The sequence below is a fragment of the Gossypium hirsutum genome, chromosome A03 (assembly GCF_007990345.1).
Source record: "Gossypium hirsutum isolate 1008001.06 chromosome A03, Gossypium_hirsutum_v2.1, whole genome shotgun sequence".
Taxonomy (NCBI): Eukaryota; Viridiplantae; Streptophyta; class Magnoliopsida; order Malvales; family Malvaceae; genus Gossypium; species Gossypium hirsutum.
Genome location: NC_053426.1, coordinates 12,787,635 through 12,800,193, shown reverse-complemented (window position 1 = coordinate 12,800,193; position 12,559 = coordinate 12,787,635). Strand labels below are relative to the sequence as shown.

The following is a 12,559-nucleotide window of genomic DNA, read 5'->3' as shown; positions in this document are numbered from 1 at the left end:
TTTGTCAAATTAACCTATACATGCCATTATAACTGAATTTAAATAATCAAAAGTACCAAAAGAGCCGATGGATAGTGTGATATAGCTCTAACAAGCTTCCAACCCGAACGAGCTTCCGAATCACTATAAAACACGAAAAATAACACAGAGTAAGCTTTTAAGCTTAGTAAGTTCGTATAATAGATAATTTAACTTACAATTTTAATCACATTTAAGGTAAGAAAACCAAAGCATATCTCAACTCAATTTGGCCAAAAGCCTAACACATATTCATCAACCAGGTTAGCCATGGAATTCACATAAAAATCAAGAATCATGTATGAGTTCAAAAACTATTCAAATTCCATATACATGTAACATCTATACTATGTATCCATATATCATATACAAACCATTTCCATGTAATTCATGTAAATATCTGTACTAGTTCGTATCGAACTCATATGAACTCGTAACATAACTGTGCCCGTTGAACCATTTAGAATATTGTGGGATACGCAGGTAATACACACGAGGTGTACTGAACTGTAATTCGTCAATTCCTATACATGTATACTTATACGAGCTATAAACGGTAAGCTCCTCCAAGCTGAATAACGGTAAGTTCATATGAGTTGAATATCGGTAAGCTCATAAGAGCTAAAATCGATAACCCGAATGACATGTCATTTGTATCCTACGAATTACTAAGGTTCAAATGGGGCTCGATAGTCATCATATATCGTCGGATATGCGATCGGTAATTATACATAGCAATTATACAATCCATATACATATATTTCAACTAAGGCATATAAATACGCAATTTAATTACACGAACTTATCTCGACAAGTTTACATAGATACGAAGGCGACTAATCCGATATTTTTCCTTTGCCTCGATCTAACTCCGTATAAGGTCTAACTGGATCTATACAAATGAATTTAACTCAATTCAATACAATTCATATTCAATTTAGTCCAACAGACATTTTTGGCAAAATTACTATTTTGCCCTTATACTTTTAATTCTTTGCAATTTAGTCATTATCTCATAAAAATGGAAATTTGCACAATTTCATTACAACCCATCATAGATTATATAAATTCTTATAACATCTCAAATTTTTCATAATTCATAATTTTACCACACAATTTATCACATTTTTCAATTTAATCCCTAATTGATAATTTCATCAAAAATTCCTTTACAAAAGTTGTTTATCTAACAACAACCATTCATTTTCTACCATTAAACTTTAAAACCCTAACATTTTCATCAATGGAAAAACTCAAATACTTTAACATTTTCACAAATTAGCTCCCGGGCTAGCTAGATTAAGCTACAACGATCCCAGAAATATAGAAATCATTAAAAACGGGACAAAAATCGTACCTAATTGAACAATGGAAGCTTGGCCGAGTGTTTCTCAACAAAAATGGGTTTATTTCCTCTTGAAAATCGGTTGAAGAAGGAAGAAAAGATGATACTTGGCTTTTATTTTACTTAATTTTGTCTTTATTTACTTAATTACCTATTTCACCTTTTAAAACATTAATAATTACAAAAATGTCAAGCCATTATCATCCAATAACACACAAATGGTCTAATTACCATATAAGTACATCCACTTTAAAGTTATATAGCTATTAGACACCTTTAGCTATTAGAACACAACTTTTGCACTTTACGCGATTTAGTATTTTTTATCAAATTGAGCATGTAAACGGTAAAATTTCTTAACGAAATTTTTATACGATAATAATATCATGATGCAGACCATAAAATAATAATAAAATAAATTTTATAACTTCGAATTTGTGGTCCTGAAACCACTATTTAGATTTCACTTATATGTTCAAAAACTAGGGATTAAACTTTACAAGCTAGTCATTTTTCACTTCTAAGCTTAAAATCTAAAATTTCATACCAAAAAATTTAAGAAATCAACAATGAAAATTTTTTAAAACTTTAATAATATTACAAATTGGTACACAAACTAGCTAAATCAAGCTCTCGAGACCTTAAAAATATAAAAATTACAAGAAAATAATTAAATCAAACTTATCAATTGAAGGCCATATGGTTTGAAGCTAAAACAATGGATGCCTAGCTTTTCTTTTTGTTTCCCATAGTGAAGAAGAAGAAAACTAAAGAATGATCATTCTTTATTTTGTTATTTATACCTAGGTTAGTTTATAATTAATTATAATTAACCTAATTAACTATTAATTAGCTTAATCTTAACATGTTTAACAAGAATTGGTGGAGTACAATTGTCATCCACCCGTTTAATTTAATTGTAAGGGTCCAATTACTTAATTGGTCCTTCGATTAATTAAAAATTCATAGTGATTAACTTTCACTACTTTTACAATTTAGTCACTGTACCTTGATTAACTATCTACTTGACAAATTTAATGGATTAAAATTTAATTAATAATATTTACGGACTCGAACATCAAAAATGGGTTTTCAAAATCATCATTTCTGACACCACTGAAGAATGGACTTTTACAAACTTTTAGTGAGAAAGTTAATTTCTCTTTGTGAGAACTGAAAACTTTGAGCTTTTTAAAAAATAGAATTTATTCTATAAACATAGTACCACTATTTTATGACAAAATAACGACATTCAATAGGTGTGATAATTAGGTCATCTCATAGTTCCTATTTATAAGAAAAAGCTACAAGAGTTTTACTTGAATAAGGGTAATTTAGTAATAATATTTTAATAGAAAAAGTACAGTTTTCCTGTTAAGAAACCCTAGCGGGCGATGACACCTTATTGGAACAAGGTTTTTTCTACCCCACATGTATTGAGAATAGGCTCTCGATCATATCTCATGTATTAAGTATAATTATATGTGTTAACTAGATTTTTAACCAACACATATAATTTTAACTAACCCAATAACTATTTTTCTATTTTTAAAAAAATATTAATTAATTAATTTATTTATTCAATTAAATTATTTTCTCAATCCAGTTCTAATCCAATTAAAGTTATAAATTATCATATTAGAATCTATGAGAAAATACATTTAATTGTCTCATTTAATAGAACTATGATGACTAATTAATTTAATTATCACTTTGAACTTCAATCATTTAATTGGAATCAATTAAATAATAATTCAAAGAAATTAATTTAATTTCTAAGTTATCTTTTATATTCAGTGAGAAAACACATTTAATGTGGATAGTGATACATGTAATATATTTATCTTAATTGTTGTTTTTATTCATTCCATAGAATCTTTTTTACATGCAATTCGTTTTGGGTTATATCGAGCTAGTGAAATGATCGATTAGACATACATAATTAGAATTAGAGCTCAAACAATTTGTAATTAAGTTTCAACTCTTCGCCTATAAGTTACAACATTATTTAATCTTGGGGCATTCCATTAAAGTACCATGATTGAACTCTCCCATATTATATACTGGTACATACGTAGATGTGGTCAAATTTATTAAATTCCATTCACCAAAGGTGCCAATTTTTAAATTTGGAAAATCAATCAACTTGTGATGCTTTTTTGGATAGAATCCAGGCATTTCTAAGTTGAGATATCTTCATAGCATTCAAAGATCTATCTCTTAGCTTCGAAGCACACTTTGAATCACTTGATTTCAAGTTCGGGAGCTCAAATTATGACCATTTTAGTGAAAACTGTGCAAGTAAAATTTTTGGACGGGATTATTATGAAAATTACGAGTTTCGAACTTTTAATTCAAGTTTAAATCATATTGAGTTTATTTTTAAGCTTAATTTTTATTACAAATGAGCCCAATATTGTATTTATTATGTATTATTTTTTTTTTCCGAATTTTGGATATATTTTTAAGTATTTTAAGTTATTTAGAAGCTTTATGTTTCTTAGTCAAATAAGAAAGTCTAGTTTAAAACTACTTATTATTTAGATTAATTAGAGTTTTAGTATAATTGACAGTTTTATTTGGATGTACTTAGCTAGCCTATATAAGGGTCTCTTCATTATTCATTAAGAACACAATTATTTTCATTAATAAAGCTTTTAACTCTGGGAGTTAGTTTCTTTATGCAAGAGTTTTTTATTGTGATTTTTAGAAGTAGTTTTCTTCTCAATTTTCTTTAAAGAGTCGTAGGAATTCATTTTTCATCCTTTAATTTGTCAATGATTATTTCTTGAAGGGTTGATTAAAGCCATTAATGAGTTTGTTGGGGTTTATATCTTAAAAAGTTCAATTTGACAGTTATCCATCTATCCATCATGTCCATCAGTTAATTCGATTCATTTTTTACTTTTAAATTTTGTTTATTTATTTTTTATTTTGAATATTTATTCTTTGTTCTTATTTTTTTATTATTTTTGTTCATTGTTTTCCTAAATTTATTTGGTGTCTTCTTTTCAGGTTAAATTCAAATCTTTCTTTTTCAACTTGTCTTCTTTTCAGGTTAAATTCAAATCTTTCTTTTTCGAGTTGAATAGCTTGAATATGATCTTCTTCCCCTCTATTCTTATTATATACCATTATGAAAATAACTTAATAATTGTTTGTCAAGTAACCTTGTCTTAAGTGTATTACCCTCATAAGAAGCCTTAATTTTTTTGGGTTAAATTCGTTCATCTAGTTTTGTCCTATTTTATCTCATTGTAACCATTACATTTGTTAATGAAAAATTCAATTACTAACAAATAGTAATTAAATCATTTGTTCTAGAGAAATGACCCATGGCCACATTACTTTTCCATATTTCATGTAATGCCATTAAGAGGATGTCATTCACCTTTTATTGTGATATAAATTCCAATATTGCAACTAAAGTTATGTTATGTGAAAGTCATATACTCAACATACCAGCTTTCAGCTCTTTAGTTATTTGAACTCAAGTTTTTAATACATTAAAGTATACAATTCAAGCACATAGTCAGTTGGTTACTCAAGATTGTGGTAAGTTACACTATAAACTTCACAAGAATATTAATCATAAATAAATCTAGGACTAATTCAACTTGAGTCTTATATGGCGTATTATTAATCCAGACAATTACATTTATTTCTCTATTTTTTAGATATTTCTCTATTTTTTAGAAGTTAAATGCTCCGATACCCAAGATAAGGTATCTCCCTTATTGGATTGATAGATATAATATTAGTCTTTTAATTAATTTGCTCAAATTCAATTAATTAGACTATAAACCTTTTAGATTACCTACCAAGAGAGGTTACATTCTTGCATTACGATCAGATCACATAATGCAATTTAGTATTAGTTAAACATTGAATAATCAATAAGCTAATATTTACTTACATTTTACTTTGCAAGTAATAAAATATTGAGAACTAATACAAACAACATTAATATAAATAATAAAATTTTATTTAAACTAATCTATTGAAAATTTTACATATTCAAATAATGAATAAACTACACAGAGGGTATTAAATCTTAACACTCCCTATCCTCTTTAATCATTAGTTTCACCAAAAGGTCCTCACTGTCACAAGTTCACACCAAATGAGACACAAGAAGATCATCAACACCAAGAATGTTAAGAACTTTCAACATCTGTTTTAGTGTCTAGTTAAAGTAAAACCTCCAAAAATTATTTAGAGTACAAGTCTCTACAAATGTAACTCTCTCACCCCTAATCTTGGGTGAATAATCAATGAGGAGTAACAAGCCTCCCTAGCAGGAAAAGGAAAATCTCCCAATTTGTTTCTTATTAAGACATTAATTTTGGGGGGAAATACATGGCATTGATAAGAAAGTGATACACTTTGGACATTTCATCGCTCCAAGACTTAATTCGTCCACTCCAAGAGAACCCTTAAAGTTAAGGGTGAACTAACCACTGAAGTTGGTAGCAGAAGGCACCGATTGAAGTTAACTGCAGTCTAAGTACAACGCTAGTAGGGGTAATATGTCCCTGATAACTACCCAAGACCAATATGGTACAGTCGAAGTATCCTCGCAAACCAAGGATGAAAGTGCAAATAACAACCTACCTCAAGCAAATGTAAGAGAAGATAAAGGCCTTATCGACTTTAATCTCACTTATCTAATGAAGTGCTATAAAGTCATATCTATAGTCATATGGTTTTAAACACCACAATTCCAGCATGGCTGTTATTTCCTCCGCGGTGGTGATCTATAACAATTCTTCACCCTCTACTGATACAGGGAATGCCATCGATATACGGTTCAACGATGGGATGGCAACTCGTACCGTTGATAACTCTCTTCACGTCTACAAAACCAATTCATCCCAGTAACTAGGGATATCCCTCGCTAGGTTGATCAATCCCTATGTCAAATCCTTGGAAACTCGATTAATCAAGGAACAGCTGGGGAAATGATGGTGAGAAGAACCAGTGAAACGATGGCGATTGATTAACGTACCTTCAGAATGTCATGAATGCAAGCAGCACAACGAAACAGTGGAACATTTATTCAGATAATGTAATTTCACCAGAACAGTTGGGTTTGAATGCCATTTGTCTCTCCAAATGTATGCATTACATTACACGACGCTCCTTTAAAATCTACAAAATTGGTCAGATACAGTTGATAATAAAAGTGACAAAGGATAGGAATTCTTCACTTACCTTCTTGTCGGTTTTTAGACCATTTGGAAAGTTCAAAATGAAAAGGTATTTAACAACACCCTGTTAATAAACTCTCGGTAACCATTCTTAATGCGTTCCACAGTAACAAAATCCACTCTCTTCGTCCTGCTTGTGATCCACAGCTGAACAATGCAAGTCACACTACTCAAGAGGTGTCATCTTATGGATGGGAATTTTCCATTGTCAATCGGACCACTGGGTACTATGGTGTGGTTGTGTTGGGTACTGCTAGAAATGGGAATCAGATAATACTGTTGCATACTATGGAGCGTAACTCTAAAACTCCATAGTTGGCTACTATTTCTAAAAGTATTACTATGTAGCATCGTGGGAGTTGAAGGACAAATCATAGAAATGGATTAGCATCCTCATGTACAAGGTGCCTATCAATTGGAAGCTCAAGCCCATTGTCCAAGATCTCCGTCACCTACTACAGAAAATGAACGTTCAATACCGAGCGGTTCTTGACTCATGTCAAACTACAAGTTGATTGTATAGCGAGAGGTGCTGATAGGTATAGAATACATTGTTCTTAGCCTTAGTTGTAATGCGTTATTATGTTGTACTGTTTGCAATGGTATAAAAAAATATTATAGATTATATACCTGGATTCCATCTATCTATATATCAGAATTACGAAATAATCCAAAAGAGGTGAACCATCATAGCTTTGCAAACATTTGCCAAGTCATAAGGCAAAGGGTGGCATGGCAATCACCCAGCAAGCTAGACAAAGGAATCAGATGACAAATGTAAAATACATAATGTACGTGTCAACCTCTTCCCATGCAACCTTTGCATGCTTAATTTGGCAGCCTCACACTTTAATTTGGTTTTTATATATCAAATCTTTTACATTTATTTCATCCAATTCTCCATTCTCTCTAGATTTTTAGACCAAACCATGGATCTTATTCACAAGTTCCTCAACCTCGTAGCTCCTACATTCACCTTCTTTTCATTTGTCTTTTTATTGCCACCCTTTTATTTCTTCAACTTCTTCCTTTCCATCTTACGCTCCGTTTTCAGTGAGAATGTTGCTAGGAAAGTCATCGTCATCACAGGCGCTTCTTCCGGTATAGGAGAGGTAATTAACTTTACATCACCAGTTCTCAATTTTCACGAGACAAAAACCTAAAAACAAAAATGTTGTGTGTGTGCAGCATTTGGCATACGAATATGGTAGAAGAGGAGCAAGGTTAGCTCTGACAGCAAGAAGAGAGAAATCACTGCAAGAAATTGCTGATAGAGCTCGTGATTTGGGGTCTCCCGATGTTATTGTAATTCGTGCTGATGTTTCTAAAGTTGATGACTGTAGACGACTTGTTGAGGAAACCGTGAATCATTTCGGAAGATGTAAGTCTATAACTTATGTATGTGCATGTATAAATAACAGCGGACAGTCCCGGAGCCGAGACCACTCCTAATTTATAAAATTTATAAATTAATAAGAGTAAAATTAGACTTTAGACAAAATAATAATAATAATTTAATTTAATTTACATTTTTACCATAGTTTGCCAAAAAAAAAAATTTGGCTCCGCGACTGACAACTGATACTGTTAGTTAATATGTCATGGTCTGGTTATGGATACAGTGGACCATCTAGTAAATAATGCAGGAATCAATACAGTCTGCATGTTTGAAGATGCACCTCCAGACATGTCCCTTTTCAGAGCTATAATGGTACATGATTTTCTAATTAGCTATATCTAGATTCAGGTCAGTGTTTTTTTCTTTATGTTTCTAAAACTGTCACTGCAGGACACAAATTTCTGGGGTTCGGTTTATACAACCCGATTTGCAGTTCCACACCTTAAAAACAGCAAAGGCAAGATCGTTGTCATGTCTTCAGCAGCTTCATGGATGAATGATCCAAGAACAAGCGTCTACAATGTAATTTCAGCCACTTAATTTTGCTGTTTATTTTATATGATGATGATGAGTAGTAAGTAGTTCATAATTCTTCAAGGGCTTAATTCATGTCAGGCAAGCAAAGCAGCATTGACAGCCTTTTTCGATACATTAAGGATTGAACTTGGATCCGAGGTTAAGATAACAATTGTAACACCTGGTTTTATCGAGTCTGAAATCACCCAAGGCAAATTCCTTCAAAGAGATGGTAACATGGAAGTTCAGCAAGACATGAGAGATGTAAGTAAACTAGTGTTACTTTGTGTTGTAAATTGTAATAATAAACCTGACCATTTCAAAAATTGAATAGGTACAAGTGAGTTCTATCCCAGTAGCGTCGGCCAGTGGGTGCGCCCAGGCAATAGTGAACAGTGCAAGCAAAGGAGATCGGTACTTAACTCAGCCATCATGGTTCAGGGTGACTTACCTGTGGAAGATGTTTTTCCCGGAACTGGTGGAATGGGGTTACATATTATCCCATTTCTCGAGGCCAGGAGCTCCACACCAGCAAGCACCAAGCAAGAAGATATTGGATTTCACTGGTCTTAAGAATGTTGTTTATCCATCATCCATCCAATCACCTGAGATTAAGACTGATTAATTCATGTGCACCAACCCCATTCTGTTTCAGTACTCAAGTCATATGTTTGAAAGTTCTATCCATGTATGTATGTCCACTTTGGGAAAGCTCTAATGATAAACTAGTGTGTGTTGTAATAATGAACTTTCAGCTTTCTCACTGGTTGAGCCTTAGCTAATCCGAGACAAAATAAACATAATGGCGTCCTCATCAAAGGTCAACTCCTGCTCTTTGCCATTAATTTAAATGGTTTATAATTAATATAAATAACTAACAAAAGAATGAAGTTTTTAAAAACTAAAAAAGCATATGTATTTTTTATACTTTTTATATAAAATGGTAAAAACACCTCCAATGTTGGTACTCAATTAACATATAATAAATAAACCTTAAGAAAAAGAGTTGCTTTTTAGTCAAGAGGACGAAACTGATTATACTATTTAAGTAAGATGGCTCAGCATAAATGATGGTTTGGGCATAATTTTCATTAAGAAAAGGCACAAAGTTACATCACAAACAGCAGCTACTCGATGTTTTGAAAGTTAAACTAGAAAATATATAAGTAATCCTCGGGCAAAGGAGTAAATTTGACTTGGTAACCAAAGGGAGTAATGGTTGGCTTAAGTCATCCTTTGTGCGGCTTCCTTCGCAAGAAGCTTCTCCTTTGCCTTGGTTCTGGCTTGTGATTTCGAGCCCATGATACCACCTCCCCACTTCTTCCTGTACTCATCGTACTTGTCGTTGAAGTTGGCCTGTACCACATATGTTACTTATTATTCAGTATGTTGAAATCAATTTGAATAATATTCGAGGATATAACTTACCTTGATTGCCTCGAGGATTTTGCTGAATTCCATCTTATCCTCGTTCTTAACCGTGGTCAAGCACAAGACGGATGCAGTTTTCTTGTAGACAATCTGTGGTTAGCACAAACACATAAGTTTTCTACTCGACAATTGGCAGAAAAGCACATAAGTCTGAAAGACAATTACCGATCCCAATCGTGCTTTCCCCTTGACAATGCAGTAGGGGACCTCCATCTTTCTACACAAAGCAGGAAGCCAGACTACAAGCTCTATGGGATCCACATCGTGAGCGATAACAACCAATTGTGCCTTGTTCTACATAGATGATGGTAAAATTTATAAGAACTTCACAGTAAAAGAAAATGCAGGGTACCATACTAGCTGAACTGACGAATATAAAGAAACAAGAGGCCAACCTGTTCAATAAGGTAGGTAACATGGTTAAGTCCATATTTCACAACAATTGGTTTCTTAGACTCAGAAGCTTTGCCTTCAGCCTCAGCCTGAGCCTTTTTCAGTAGACGTTCCTTCTTGGCTGCCTTGTCCTCCGGTCTGTACTTGAGAAGCAGCTTGAATAGACTCGTAGCTGAAATAAGACATAAAATAACAGAGAATTCTGATCATTATAAACAGGAAAAAATTCTCCAGGAGAAGATGTGGCACATAATAAAACAGGGAATTAGGGGCTAAAAAATGAAGAATGAAGGATATACCGTAATATATGAGAACAAGCACAGCAGAATAAACAAGCTTATGATAGCATCCATTTGATAGGCAATGCATTTAATATTTTGAGTTGACAATAGATCTTAAATTATTTCCTTACTACCAGCTCCTGCAACCAATTACTATCTTCAACATTCACCAATTTCCATATTTCCATTTGTTATTATTTTTAAACTAGACTAATTTTCAGGAAAAATGTTATATATCTAAAAGAGTATACCCCGACAAAAGTTTACTCCATCAAAGTTTTATTACATACACCTATGCTATGTTAACAGTTAAAAAAAGAAAACAGAAACCTGGGGAAAATAGAGGCGCTAATGGAAGCCATTATCTCTCCCAACGTAATATTTGACCAAAACAATAAAATAATAAAAGGTACATTAAATTTCTGAATCTAACACACAAAGTAGAAACAAGTAAAATTCTACCACATACCAAGGTTCTTATCAAGAGTCTTGGTAAACTGGTTCAATGCTGGTGGGACCTTCAACCTCTGCTTAAGGATCCTCTTTTTCCTTTGAATGCGGACAACCTTAGGCCACTTTACAAATCGATGTAGATCCTTCTTTGGAGGTAGTGCCCCGCCAATACCAAACTGCTTTGGACGCTTCTCGAACAGTGGATTCACAACCTTCTCCTAATTTCCAAATCAAAAGAATTATCAGATATGAAACCATCAAACCACAATCTGGTTAGTTTAAGAATTCAGATGATGCAAAAGTAGAGAAGACTACTTGTTTCTTCTTGGCCGGGGCAGCAACCTTTACACCTCTCTTTGGGGCCTGCATTTAACAGCATAAAATTAAAAAACAGAAAAAAGAAACCTTTTAAACAAGTAAATCAATTCAAAACTATCTTCAAACTTCAAACCATTGAACTTTCATCACCAAACTCACAGTGAAGTTCTTTACGCAATTGATGAATTTCACTAAAGGGAAACCGATATCTAGGGACAATTTCCTGTAAAGGACTTACAGTCCCAAAACTCAAACATTACTTCTTTTAGTTGATCTAAGACTAATGCTAAGCTTTCAACTTAATCACTGCTAGCTACACGCTACTAAATCATAAAACTTGCCGCCATTAAATGTTTCATTTCTGAAAAAATGATAGTTCTTTTTTTTTTCTAGAAATCTATAAAAACCATCCGAAAACGAATAATTCAGTAAAAAAATCTCAAGTTCTAATCTTCTAACTTGATTCCGTATAACATTCAATCTAGAGAACAACAGAATTAAAAACTCAGGGAACTGCATCTAAAGTGTTGATAGCAACAAATTGAAAAGAAATAATACTGAATAGATACATAAGGTGAGAGACAACAATTGAAATGTGGCTGTCGGATTTACCATTTCTGCACTTCCTTAAGCTTGTTCCAAGCTTTAATGGTTTAAGAAGAACGGCTAACGAAACCCTAAAAGAAGGAAGAAGCCGAAGGAAACAAGTAGGGTTTTATACAAGAACAAGGCCAATGTTTGGGCTAGTTTGTAGAAACAACATGGGCCTAACGGTGCTCAGACATCAAAGCCTATGGTCCCAAATGCTACAGCTCGATACAAAGATATGACACTTTATATTCCGATCATATTTATAGGTACTAGCTTCTAATATTACATACCTTATAAAGTGTTCAATCATTTAACCGATCCGAACTACCATTAATTGAATTAACCGACCCTTTTAAATTCTTAGCCGTTAACCAAACTGAAATTTTTTTCAAAAAAATTTAATCGAACCTAACTTTTTTGGTTAATCCGGTCGATTAACTGAATTAATCGAAATTTATATTTTTTTTATTTTTAGTTAAAACAAGTATAAAACATATCAAAAATTAGCCGACTTAACCGACTAATTAATTTATATTTCTAAAAAATTAACCGAACCAACCGAATACTTATATATTATAATATTATTTATTAAATTCGGTTAACC

At 32.6% G+C, this 12,559-nt stretch overlaps 2 protein-coding genes across 2 annotated transcripts; one reads left to right on the top strand and one right to left on the bottom strand.

Annotated features, from left to right (window-relative positions):
* The first annotated feature begins 7,443 nt into the window (after positions 1 to 7,443).
* LOC107886225 (11-beta-hydroxysteroid dehydrogenase A) lies at positions 7,444 to 9,232 on the top strand. Its single transcript, XM_016810092.2, has 6 exons — positions 7,444 to 7,685; positions 7,762 to 7,954; positions 8,196 to 8,284; positions 8,363 to 8,494; positions 8,588 to 8,752; positions 8,823 to 9,232. Exons 1-6 carry the CDS (start codon positions 7,503 to 7,505, stop codon positions 9,111 to 9,113), a joined length of 1,053 nt encoding a protein of 350 aa, XP_016665581.1. The 5' UTR covers positions 7,444 to 7,502; the 3' UTR covers positions 9,114 to 9,232.
* Positions 9,233 to 9,546: 314 nt separating this feature from the next.
* LOC107886226 (60S ribosomal protein L7a-2) lies at positions 9,547 to 12,190 on the bottom strand. Its single transcript, XM_016810093.2, has 7 exons — positions 11,977 to 12,190; positions 11,362 to 11,409; positions 11,063 to 11,264; positions 10,315 to 10,484; positions 10,085 to 10,213; positions 9,917 to 10,009; positions 9,547 to 9,844 (listed from the first exon to the last, which is right to left on the bottom strand). Exons 1-7 carry the CDS (start codon positions 11,977 to 11,979, stop codon positions 9,713 to 9,715), a joined length of 777 nt encoding a protein of 258 aa, XP_016665582.1. The 5' UTR covers positions 11,980 to 12,190; the 3' UTR covers positions 9,547 to 9,712.
* Positions 12,191 to 12,559: the final 369 nt, after the last annotated feature.